The 13,558-nt window shown below is 44.9% G+C and overlaps 1 protein-coding gene across 1 annotated transcript in view; it reads left to right on the top strand.

Annotated features, from left to right (window-relative positions):
- The window catches only part of TSPAN17 (tetraspanin 17), a 111,479-nt gene that overhangs the window by 65,740 nt on the left and 32,181 nt on the right, over window positions 1–13,558 (top strand). The window contains exon 6 of the mRNA XM_078652802.1: window positions 9,876–10,001. Within this exon, the coding sequence (XP_078508928.1) occupies window positions 9,876–10,001 (126 nt within the window). The remainder of the gene's footprint in view (window positions 1–9,875; window positions 10,002–13,558) is intronic.

Genomic DNA, 13,558 nt, shown 5'->3' with positions numbered 1-13,558 from the left:
TTGCGTTGAGCCATCGAAACACTAAGAGGAGCGCTGAACGGAACATATTGTGTTGAAAACTTATGAAACTTTACGGTGGCAGTGCATTGTAGCGGCATGGGAAAAAATATTTGCGGGGCAGAAAGTTTAGCGAGCTTTTGTTCCAGAGACTGAAAATTAACCGTGGCAGTACTTTGAGTGACATAATTTTCGGAGTTTATTGAGGAAGGAAGTAAAGGAAAACTGTGCCAGAGACAGCAGTTGTCGCATATCTGGGGTGAGTTCATATATGTCAAAGAAGAAAGAAATGAAAATAATTTTAAGGGAGCAAATGAGGAGAGGCGACAGAAGTAGTGACCACCTATTAATTGGGAAAGCGGAAAACTAAGCGCCTCTAGTAGAGTATTTAGACGCAGGATCCATGTTAGTATCCTCGTGTAATGGCATAAGGAAATTTGTCAAGGAAGTTGGAAACTAAATTCGGGTGTCGTGTCGGGCACCTCGCTTCCGACCAGCCTCGGAGTTTTTTTTTTAAGGGAGTCGAGGTTCGACTCCAAGGAGGTGCGCTTCTGACCAGTTTGTGTGTCTGACCGGGCACAGGTGGCGCAGAGGTGAAGAGCGCGAAGGTAAGGACGACGGTTAGGAGGCAATCGTTCGTGTGTCTGACCGGGCACAGGTGGCGCAGAGGTGAAGAGCGTGAAGGCGAGGACGACGGTTGGGAGGTGATCGTTCGTGTGTCTGACAGGGCACAGGTGGCTCAGAGGTGAAGAGCGCGAAGGCGAGGACGATGTTTGGGTGGCGATCGCTGTAAGTGGCAGGCAGCTGAATTGGTGTGACATCAGGGCACAGGCTGCGCATCGATTGTCTACCGGACTCAGCTAATGAACTTGGAGTTTGCAGCGTTTGAGAGTGAGAGGAATCCTACACTCTGCGAGTATTTCAGCGCGAGGCAGCGCGCATTTTAGTCACGTCTCTTCACATTTCACGAGCCCCAGTCAATACGCACTAAATTTAATTATTCTTTTAAACGGTACGTCATAGCACCATTCACCTTTCTGTACTTAATTGTCACCAACCAGACCATCCCACACCCAGCGAACCATACAGGGATTGTTTTTTTCATGTCATTTTCTGAAGGGATATCATAGCAGTCTTCCCAGAAGCCTTGTAGGAATTTCCTTATCCATCAAACGCAAGTGCTTATTATCCCTATGTGTACAAGTAGGTAACGTGGTTAATCTAGCAGCAGTGCTCCGCAGCGCCCAGTTTGGGCACCGTGACGCTGTATTTCTGGGTGGTGGCATATTCCGGTGTAATTCTGGTGGATTGTGGCACACTAAACATGGAGTGGGGCCGAATGTATAATCTCCCTCCACCTGTGCCGTTCATGGAGGAGGTTAATAATAACATTGCAGAGTGGAGGGAGTGGAAAGTGTATCTGGAAAACTATTTGTCCATCTTGGAGGAAGAGGTAGCATCTCTTTCACCGGAAGTAAAGGCGGAAATTCTACTTCACAGCTTAGGTACGGGAGGAAGGAAAATGTATCACAACATGGAGAAGGTATTCATGAAAGGAACTGATAGAAACATCTACGAAAACATTTTGAACGTGTGGGATGAATATTATATACAAGCCACAAGTGGAAAGGCGCAAAGGGATGAAGGGTTCAAGGGAAGAATGAGTGGCAAAGAGGATGTTAATGCCAGGAAGATATCTCAGAGATGTACCGTTATCATAAGTGAAATTGAGACAGAAATGATTACAGACTCTGGTTCAAGATATAGTGTAGTAAGCAAAAGCGATTGGGACAGAAAATTTGCAAAGAAACATGGTAAGGAATTGAAAGAGCCCGACACAGTCCTGAAAACGTATGCAGGGAAGGGTATACAGGCTATTGGCTACATAGTCATGGACATAGTTTATAAAGAAAACAATACGTGGAGTACCATACACATAATGGAAGGTGGTATCAACATGCTAGGGTGGAGAGATCAACAGAAGTTGAGGATTTCATTGGACGGAAAAATAAAAGGACACAGGTATGAGCAGGCACGGAGTCAGAGCAAACAAGAGACCAGAGGTGAAACGGTTAACGTTCTCATGCAGCCATCCAAGAGTAATACAGCATTTGAAAGAGCTACGAGTAAAAAAGAATGGGAAAAAGAAACTATTAGGGACGAACGCAACAAGAAAAAAAACACATATCAAAGTCAGGTGGAGGAAAGAGAAATACGTAAGAAACTAGAGTGGAAGGACAGTAGGAAACAAAAAGTTGAGACAGAAGGAATAGTGGAAATGAGGGTGGAGTGTGGAAAAATCACAGCCAAAGAACGAGGATGGCAGATGAATAAAAGTAACCAGTCCAATTACAAGGAGATGCAGCAGAGAATTAAGTTGGACGGGTTCAGAATCAAGATGTCAGAGGAGTATGTAGACAATTTTGATCGGGAAAAAAAGAGAGTGGTGCAAGTTATATTGAGTCAAAAGGAGAAAACAAAGATGTATACTTACAAGGGTTGGATTATAGTTTGAGGGAGAGTAAGAAAATTCCGAGAAATCTTAAAGGATCCCCACTAAAAGTCATGGAAGGGGAGAAGGGTCCAGTCTATGATAATTGGAGGAAACCGAAGTGTAATGGTCCGGAAAACACAGATATGTTCTTTTATGGCAAGTCCAAGAGGGAACAGCAGGACATATCTAGGGCTGATGAGGCCTATGCAAATGATCGGCGACAGTTGAATAGAAAATGCTATAAAGGTTGTAATATGGGTCAGGGCCAAGGAAATGGGAGCAGAAGAAGGCCTAGTCCAGGCAGGGATAAGGACATGGAAAGAGAGGCCTATTTCATCGGAGGTAGTCTTCGGGGTGTGTCCTGGCCCAAGCTACTGCCTAGAGAAAAGAATAGTACAGCCATTCTCAATCTTCAGGAAGGGAGGAGTAATTCCAGCATGAGGAGTGCGGAATCTAAGGGAGAAATAGACGGTGTGGCAAGCTCGGACAGTGGGGAGCCAAGGGTGGAAAGGTGGTGATATATACCCTGTATTCCACCCATGCCAGGATGCCGTAAGCTCCACTTAGTGCATCCACTGAATTGCTTTGCCAACACCATGAGGGGCACACCCCGGTTGCACCAGACAATTACAGTTGTTTACTTATTGGTTGATGTAACATGATAATGGTACCTAATACACTCTGAGTTTGTAAGAGCATCATCTTGCTTTTAGTGCTGATATATACCCTGTATTCCACCAACGTCAGGATGCCGTAAGCATCACTTCGTGCATCCACTGAATTGCATTGAACACACCTTGAGGGTGCACACTCCTTTTGCACCCGACAGTTACAGTTGTTCAATGTTGGTTGATGTAACATGATAACTTTTCACCTAATACACTCTGAGTTTGTAAGAGCATCATCTTGCTCCCTGCAAGATATAAATGGGCATAAATATGTGGACTAGAGCAATTTATTAAACCCTTATAGAATTTGCCGGGGGATCAAACAAGCATACCCCCTAGTCATCTCCAGTGGGAAAAAACTATCTGTTCAGAGCTATTGTGCCACAGTTAGTGTGCAAGGTTCACTGTTCTTCTATTGAGACTATTGCATGGGGTCCTCTGCTTTCGACCCCTATTTTGCAGTTCTGTATTTTGCCACCACCCTTTCCCCCCTTCCCCTCTTCTCACCCGACCCGCACCCTTTGCGCATAGTCCTCCTGCTTATCCTCTCCCCGTCATTTCATAGGGAGGGAGGTGTGTTGTAATCTTACCCTTCCTCCTTCCCCTACTTTCCCCCCTCCTCACCCTGCTCTCTTGGTATGAACCGCGCTCCATCCTGGAGTGCGGGTGAGAATGTTTAGAGATAGCGAGAGATAGCTGAAGCCGCCAAGCTGGAAGCACCTGTTGTACTTATAACAATAAACATAATATTGGAACTTACAATTTGTAGTGATTTATTACTACAAGAAGTCTGTAGTACTCCAAGTGTCCTGGATGTGAATTTGGTGCAGATATCAAGGGACGGACAAGTGAGTTATGCTACAATCGCAGAAGGGCATTGCCTTCAAGCCGGCAACACTTTTTTTCAGCTCAAACAAAAGTCCATCTCGATTCTATGTATTGCCATTTCAGCTTTTATTTTGTGCCACTTTCATAGGAGTCACAGCCCTCAAACCTCCCTTCCAGACATCCAATGGTTCTTCCCCATACCACCCAATCATGACCGACGAATTGACTCTTTAATTACAAGCACTAAACTTGGATGTGTTCTACTGGCTAGGGGTTGACAGACCAGCAGAATGTATGGGCTACGTATACAGAAGAAACTGAAATTAAGAATGTCGAACAGCTTGTTATTTTCCTGGAAAATCAAATTCTTCAATGACGTGTTGGTGTAAGAGGTGAGCCCACGAATGACCACTGAAAAGTATCTGTAGCAGAGAAAGGTGCAAATGTCTGTTAACTGTGAGGGCATTGCCCAATATCCACTCTGCACGTTTAACCCCTTGCCTGTGGGGCTGATTCCCCCGCTGTGCTGGGGGGAGGTGGGGCGCGCACAGCACCCCTGTGCTCGTGATGAGCTCAGCTCGTCATGAGCCACGGTGGTCGTGTGCTCATGACGAGCTTAGCTCGTCACGGCCACACCCGTTTCTGTAGAACGCTCGCACAGCAGGGGAATTAGCCCCGCTTGTGAGCGTTCTAACCGTTATGATGAGCTCAGCTCGTCATGAGCACACGGGATCCGTGGCTCATGAAGAGCTCAGCTCGTCATGAGCATGGGAGGGGTTAATGACAAATGAGGACCTGCTTCTGCATAGACCACGCTTGGCCATTCCGAGGGGTTAGATGCAGATGACCACAACCATGGGCCATAGAAGGCCACCAAGGTGTGGTGAAGATCACAGCCAGGCTGCAAAAGAAATGGTGGTTTTCTTACAATGGTGTAAAATGGTGGCAGGGTTTTATGCCAAGCCTCTGGGCATTAAAATTGATCCTAAATACTTGTGGTGATGAATGGGTGCAAATACCCAGCAATTGACTTCAGTTGGTTCAGTAGTTCAGAAGTGATGTTCTCGAAAGTCAAAGCGACAATATCTAATCGTGGAGTCACCAAAGAGCTTCAGGACAACAGTGGTCATCCATCAGGCCAGTGAAAACTAGAAAGATCTGCTACCCACCAAACGGTCCAATGCTGGCCTCAAGCAAATCGAGAAATTGAAAGGTTCAATCTGACGCAGAGGAAAAGTTCTTAGAATCACTCATGGGCAATGTAGAGACCGATAAATGAAAGTATTTTTGTTTCTTGAAGGATATTGTATGGCTGCCCTTATCTACAGCAAGCTTGTCAGTAAGTGAAAAGAAAAGCGTCTAATGCATACATTTAGAAAACTGCATTTGTAAAGAAACAAAAAAATAGTGACCGAGACCAACTGCTGAGCCACACTACTTGAATATTCTGGCTGCTAAAGCTACCATAATCTCAACCCTTGATGAAGTAGGGTATGTAAGGCTGTCTTCACTACTGTGTTTGTTCTGGGTGCCTATTGGTTACAGCGGTTTTCTTGCTCTGGGTCCAGGGTCATCTTAAGGATTTTGAGGCCCCGGGGACAAACATAATTTGGGGCTCCCTGCTCACAGCACCTCTGAAATTTATTATCCATTTTCAGCTCAATCACGCCCTCAGCGCCTATGACCACCATCATTGACCACCCTCTTTGTTGGCCCCCAAACCTTTGAGGTCCCCAATCCTTCAGTTGCCCCCATTCAGTGCAAAGCCTTTGAATATTTATGAGATATTGGAAACCAGGGAGTCCGTTTACATATTGTGCAGGTGGACCCTTCATTTTTGCATTATCCCACCACATAATGATGGGGCCCCTAGAAAGTTGCGGGGCAAATTCACTGTGTGTACGTACTCTCAGAATGTCCCTCTTCGATGACTCTTGAAGTGTTTAGATGCCTATGTATTAACGAAAAAAAGGCTAGACTAGCCCAGGCTTTTGGTTACCAAGCAGCTGTAAGAAAACATGGCTGCCAGTTCTTTACTGAAATACAATCGTTTGCATGCATGACCTCCAAGATGCTATCTGACTTTTTTATCCACGAGTCAACGGCGTCTTTTTTTAGAAATAAATTGCCCAATCCTTCAGAAGCAGGTTGTTACCCCCCGCTTGCATTTAATGCCTTCTTTGTTTTACCCCTTTTTCCGTGCTCGTATTTATGCCTCGTCTGTAGCCTTCAACCAACACCCCGGCATCTTTAAGGTGAGACACCCGCTGGGTTTCAATTTCGATGCAAAGAATGACATGTTCAATGCACGTCTTCTATACGGTGTTTCTCTTCTTTGTAGACAAGAGCAGTCCCGAGCCTATCAGCTCTACATTTGTTTAGCGCATATATTATTATTTCGTATGACATTTTTCCTCAGGACTTCCACGCTATATGTGTACTTTCTATCCAGGTCTCCTGTTTCTTTTTTGCCTGGCCCTTCCCCCCCTTAAAACACGACCCCACAGAGGTCCGAAATACTGCCTCCTCGCCCTGGGGCCCCTGGTGGCATTCTCGGGTCTGTCATCATGACTCTGGTCCAGAGCCTTCTGTTACCATGGCAACAGCAGGCCATGATGTTAGCCACTGGGAGCAGGGACTGCTTAAGGAGGCGCGGCAGCGCCCTCATGTGTGGAGTTGAGGTACTGGCGACACTGATTTGCTATAATCCATACATACTTTCCTATTGTCCACCATTCACTTCACAAGCTCTCTCTTTCATCCTTTAAACAATGTCTCTCTTAGCTGCCCCGCTCTATCCTATCCAGTCCTTTCCATCACTATCACATTTGCATTATAATATCCCCTAATCCCTCGTCCAGAGTTTAAGGCCTAATATAGTCGGCGGGGGTAGCAATTAGAATATACAAATTGGAATGTCATTATTTACGATTCATTAAAACATGTTATGATTGTTTGCCGCTGTGTATATGTTTCATTAACACTCTTAGGTGCCTTCCTGGCTGCTGTTAGGGTACCCATCTGGCTGGCGTGACCAGTATTTTAATGCCCTGCAGGTACAAAAAACTGGAAAACCACCAAAAGCCGGTATTTTTTCCTGATCACTGTATACTTTAAGCAGTAAATATAAGAAGAAAACAACATGTTTTCTAGAGCAGTTGTAATGATCCCTGACTGATAATTAAAGCAAAGTAACACAGAAAGGCCATGTTAAAAATGGATACAGACAATTTTATAAAACATTTTATTTTAAGAATCATGCCTGGCCCTTGCAAAACCTTAAAGCGTGAAGAATTGGCAGATTCTTTTTTTGTAGGGGAAAGGTGGCAACCTCCTTGCCTGTGCGTTGTACAAAAACATCAAATCAATCCAGTTATGCAAACCTATGAAAAGAATATTTTTGATTTCAGTTTTACGGTTTATAAATAGGGCTCCTGTTTGTATGCTATTTAAAAAATATATACATTTTTGTCTGTATTTATGATTTTATCATCTTATTAGTATTTAGCCATATTTATTTTGTGAATAAATAAAGTTGAAACATTGTATATTTCCATATTTATATAACTGATAAACGTCCACTCATACCTTGGTGCCCATTGTGTTTTAGAAAAATTAAATATCCAATAAAATTAAACAATACACCCACAGGCAAATATTAGCATTATACTACAAATGTATGCTGACTTATGCCGTTATTTAAGGAACTCTCACCATGTTTTTAACTCCCCATGCTGTCTTGTCTGTTCAGCTGTTGGCCTGGAATTGATGAGACAGCATGGGAAGTCACTCAAAATAAGCCCAATTTTCTGTAGTTTTCCATTAAAAAAAATAAATGCAGACAGACAACAGACAACACATTGATTTCTGAATGTATTTTTCTGTAAAATCAGTAAAAACGGGAAACTGTGAGATTTATTTATAAATAGTTAATTTTTTTCTGCATGTCTGAATTTAGAAATAACTGAAGTGACATGTTTTAAAATTGCTGTAGAACTCGGGAAATACATCTTTGAGCTTCTTTTGCAGAGTAAATGAAATGTGCTGGGTGTATTATTTTTACAGGGTTAAAAAGTTGCTGTTAGCGCGTTTGATCCTGTGTTAAGCCGTGGGATGGTGAATGGTGTGCAGTTGAGTGATCCACATCTAGCCCTCTCTCCCGCCATCCACACAATTAAGATGAAGCTGCGTGTGTGGTACAAGGTTAAACCATTCTGATTCCACATTACATCCGTATGTGAAACTATCCTATGTTTGCTATTGCAAGTGTCGGTGATGTTGGGGCACAGTGTACCACCATAATCACCGCTCCGCCACCAGTGGACTCACTCAGGGTACAAGGGTCCTCGCTCCATCAAAAAATAGGGGACCCTGTTCATCGAATTCCACCCCTCTACATGTGCCCTTCCACCTTTCATCATCCACTCCACAGAGCAGTCCTTATTACTTTTCCACCCTGCATTCACTTTAGTGCTTCCTGTTGTCTAATTGTCTTGGATACGCCCATCGCGCGCACACAAAGCTCCCACTCTGTTTTATCTCTAACACTGAACACAACACAGTCTCGGCCACGTCCGTGCTTCACAGATCCTCAGTCTTGGATACCATGATAACACACCCAGATATTGCCATTTTAAGGGCCTTATTACGACTACGTTGGTCTATTGAACCGCCGTAGTTGTGGTGGTGGTCAGTGGGCCGCCAGACAAGCGGTTTACCTGCCATATTTCGACTACAGTGTTCGGACTACCACAGATTGACTGCTACCTCCAGGGATCTGCCATCCTTTCAGAGGTGTGAGGCTGGTGATGCCGCTGCGGCACCGACAAGCATATTACAAGTTTCCTTGGCGGTGTGATCGCTATGAAAAGTGTGGCGGTGAGGAAACCCATGCCTCTGCACCGGGGGATGCATTCGGGTGGGGGAGGCACATGATGCGTCCTCCTGTCTGCATGCACCCCCCGTTTTTGCAGGGCATGGCCTTGTCTGTCCATGCCTTGCAGGAACTTGCAATGGCGTTCCCATTGTGGTGGCTTGCCAAGGCTCTGAGCCTTAGTGCATCACCGCCGTGGGCCAGGCGCCACAGGACTGCCTGACCTGGATTCCAGTCAGAATCTGGGGGCAGTCTCAATGTGGCTTTGGTGGTGTGGGAGCAGGCCACTGGCATGGTGGCCTTCTCCCACTCCTCCAAAGTCATAATAAGGCCCTAAGCCTCCCTTGTTATGTAAGTGTGATGGGTGCACGTCTACCCCGCCTCACGTTTTCGCTCTACTGCGCCTGGTATTATACTTCTTCTGGTGGTGTTGTGGTACTGCCAATCGACGTGTTCTGCATATTTTTATTCTGATACTGTTGTACAGTTTTAAGATTGTTAAAAATATAATGTATGTTTTTTTTCCTACTCCATACCAATCTCCTTCATTCCCACCACCCTCTTCCTGACCTTGCATGGCACGATCTTGCTTTGCACCCCTCTCCCTCATCTGCTCTAATTACCTTTCTCTGCTTTCCTCCGGTGTTCCCCGCTTCCTGCACCTCTTTTCTCACCATGCACCCCTGTTCTTATTCTCCTTGCCCCGTGCCTCTTGTACCCTTGCACCGTGTACCCTACTCATCAAAAAAACAAAAACCCCTCTCTCCTCATCCTGCTCTCTTTCCTCTTCCTGCTTTTTTCCCCTGGATGTTCTTTCCCTGCGGTCGCTCGGCGCCCCTCTTCTTGGCCATGCACTCTCTGTCCACACTCTGCACCTCTCACCCTGGGCTGCTCTGCACCTGGCACCTCTGTTCTAAATGCATTTCCTTCCTCCTAACCCGTTTCCTTCCCCTTCACCACCCTCCCCCACCTCACGCCTCTATGCCTTCTCGGTGCCACTCATGACGCCCCCTAGTGGTCCTGCTGTGGAGCCCATGGACCCAACGACTGGAACCTCAATATTTACTTCAACTGCACTGACTGGAACCCGAGCCGGGAACGCTGTGGGGTGCCCTTCTCTTGCTGTGTCAAGGATCCTGCGGTGAGGAGGTGGGGTGCATGGTTGGGGGGCTGTTGTGTGGTTGCACCACAATTGGTGGCGGACATCTTTGTCAGTTCGTAGGGCATTCATTCCTATGGGTTTGATGTGCAAGAAAGGGCTCTTTCCTTACAGCCAGAGTTATTTCTCTTTAACAAATGCAAGCCATCACCCCCATCCTATCTTAAAGATTTGTGATGGTTTACTATTTCTTTTTATTTTTACTGGGAGATTTTTTTTTATAGAGTGTATAATATGTTAGAGCTGCTTGACTGCTTTCACATATAGGATGGATTTACGTCACATAGTTTAGAATCAGTGATAGTCAAAGTGCGATCTGGGTGCCGCATGCGGCCCTCCTGACCTTTACTTGCGGCCCCCTGGTCAACAGCAAAACCGAGCTGATGTTTTCTCGACTCAGCACGAACATTAAGAAATAAGTTAAATACACTCTCAAGCCTTTATATAAAGGTTAATTGAAGTTAAACAGAGAAAGTAGCTAGGTTATCCTGCAGCCCCTACTTTAGAAACACCTTTATATTTAAAGATATCTTGTAGCCAGGGCCGGCGCTAGGCATGGGCAGCATGGGCAGCTGCCCAGGGCCCCCGCGCCTGCTGGCAGCCTTGGTGCCTCGCGCCTTTAATGACTCCAGAGTTCCGAGGCCCAGGGGGCCTCCCCCAGAGATTATATTTCTTCTTTTTTTATCACTCTCCCCTGCAGTCCTGTCTCTGTGGGCCTTATGGCTGCAACTGCATGTCGATGACAGTGATTAGAAAGTTAATTAAAGTGCCCTTGCCTGGGAAGTATGCCCTGCCCCTGTATGAATGAAAGGCAAAATATCCTGCTGGGCGCAGAGCAAAAGAATGGCGGCGCATCACAATGGAAACTCCTCACCTAGGACAAGTGGAAAGGGAGCAGGGAGTGAATAACGAGGGAGGGGGGGGGTGGAGCAGATAGGTGTGAGTATGCAACGAGACAAGAGGTGCATGCAGAGGAGCAGTATCAGCATGCAAAAGTGGATGGAGCAGAGTTTAACGTCTGCTGGGTTACTCGAGTCTTAGACCTGGTATTAAATGAATATGGACATTGAAAAGGGGCCTTAACTTTTCCTGCAAAAACATTAATCTAGGTTCTGCAAAACAAATGAAAGTTCAGAAAAGCAGGTGGTGAGACGGGCCTCTCTCCATTTTTACAGTCACTCTGAGAGTGAAAACAGAAATCTTAACTCTGCAGCAGCACAACTCTCTGCTGCCTTTGATGCAACTTCAACAACACTCGTTAGGGTTCTTTCACAGTCTCATCATGTCAGAACTGGAGCATTTTCGATATGATATACAAAGAAGCCATAGATGTTGCTTATTTATCGTATGCAACTGATAATCACTGACAAAGCCAATAGTACTGGCATGTTATAGGTGTAATTTTACTTGTTGTAATATTTATCTTGAAGCAATGACAGAAGCAGCAAAATACCAGTTGGGCGGCGCACTATGCTAAGTACAGATTTATATAGCTTACATGTTTTTAAGCCACTCCCTTAACTACATTAGCCATGCCCCTGTGAAAGACCCCCCTAGTTTTTTCATCCCACTTAAAGCCCTGCTGTCAGGTCAGTATTTTGGCCGTTTTTTTGGCTAGTTGTTGACCTGCTTTATGGTCAGTTGAGCCAGTTTTTACTGTTGATTTTCATGATATTAAAGCTTTTATTGCCTGCAGAAAACTAAAATCCGTGCAGTCTTCCATACCTTACAAAAAACTTATACATCAGGGCTTTACAAGTTTAAAACTGCCCTAGTTTGCAAACACGAGGAGACACTTTTCTAGCTAACTAACTCACTAATGGGGGCCCCTTTTATTTTGGTACTGGGGCCTATTTTCTTTCCCAGTCTGATGCTGCATCTTGGGCAGGGCCACTGGAATAATGCGATTGTGCAGCGATTTCTACACAATTATGCATTTGACGCATTTGCCACATAATCCATCATCTGCTGCATAATGAGTGGAGTAGTGTGGCTCACTGGTTAGAGGCGGCAGGCCTGAGAGCAGAAGTCAGCCTGGGACCAGGGTTCAATTCCCGACGCGGCAGGGTCGTGGACCTTGGGCAGCGGACTCGATAATTCTCGCTTCGGTGCTTACTCTAATCAGGGGTTCCACTCGGCAACTCTGGGCATTAGCTTGCCTAATCTCCACAACGGCCCCACCAATTCCGGGGATGCCTGGCTCCACCTTGGGGACTCCCAGCAAGGGACCATCCCACAGGGAAAGCCAGGACGGGTTCCCCAGAGTTATACAGCGCCGGGACGCCCCGTTGCTGGGGCAGCTGTGCGCTTTACAAGTATACTACATAATCTACAGATTTTAACAGCAAAATTGCTTTCTATCTCAAACTGTTCAAAAGTTACTAAAAACGCAGCAACACGTCTTGCGCATGTGGGAAGACCCTTTGAAAAGCTGGAATAGTCAACTTCCTATTTCTCACGGCTAAATTTGGGTGTTAAATTGGTACTAATGGGCTCAACCGGTGCCCAAACAGGGTTACCAAGTTTAAAAATGGCAAAAAAATTAATTAATACGATTTCAAAATGTGCCGGATTATGCCGCATAATTTGCATTTTCATGCCACATAATTTACTCACCCTGCCACATAATTCCAGTGGTTCCGATGTTAGGGTAAAACAATGCAGTGATTTTGTTCCGGTTTATATTTCACATGCTTTAATTAATCTTGCTTTCCGCAAGAGTGCTAGCTATTTTCAGCATGTGTGTTTCTGTATTTCATTTCACTGCATATTACTCTTGGATGATGCACCCTTTGTACTGTCGCTTCCAGGTGTTTATAACAGGCTACAGTTGAGCCCTTCGGAGTTGAGGATGAAGGCAGTACAACTTTCACATTATGCCTGTCTGTGGGTCAAAAAGGTGTTCAGATTACATGATCATTCAAAATATGGCCTCTCTGCAGAGCACAAAGAGCAATGGTCCTGCATTCCAGTTGTGATTCTATGCAAATGTGTGTGAAAGAGCTACTTATTGGTCAATGCAACAAGGTGAAAGGAAAATAATTTATTGTTGTTGCTCATTTAGCTTAAAAAGCTAACAACCATTGACAAAACCCAGTCGAGGGTGTGCAGTTTGGTTTAATTTTAATTATAAAAAAAAAACCAAAAAAAAACCTTTCTTTAGCCGATCCGATTCCGCGTGGTCTCTGCTTAGGGGCCTTACATGTTCCTATTCTGCCCGGGGCCCCACATATTCTAGGACCGGCCCTGCTTGTAGCTAAGTGTAAAAGAATGATAAGGTCTCTTCAAAATTAAAAAAAAAGTGCATTTCATTAACACGCAGGATCGTTTCACCTTAGTACATCACATTATATCAGTACAGTACGAGGTATTTTTTTAAAGCAATAGTTTCCAAACTTGTATTTACAAACAATAATTTTCCCCCCCACTCTGACCATAATGTCAATAGTGAACTAAGGTGCAAGCAAGTCAGTTGTTAAGTGCACTCTTTGTACTGGGTTCCTTTTATACATGAAAAACATTATAATTCATTAAATCAA

This window comes from Lissotriton helveticus, chromosome 7 (assembly GCF_964261635.1).
Source record: "Lissotriton helveticus chromosome 7, aLisHel1.1, whole genome shotgun sequence".
Classification (NCBI taxonomy): domain Eukaryota; kingdom Metazoa; phylum Chordata; class Amphibia; order Caudata; family Salamandridae; genus Lissotriton; species Lissotriton helveticus.
The sequence above is the reverse complement of the archived record's forward strand: the minus strand, read 5'-3'. Positions and strand labels throughout refer to the sequence as shown.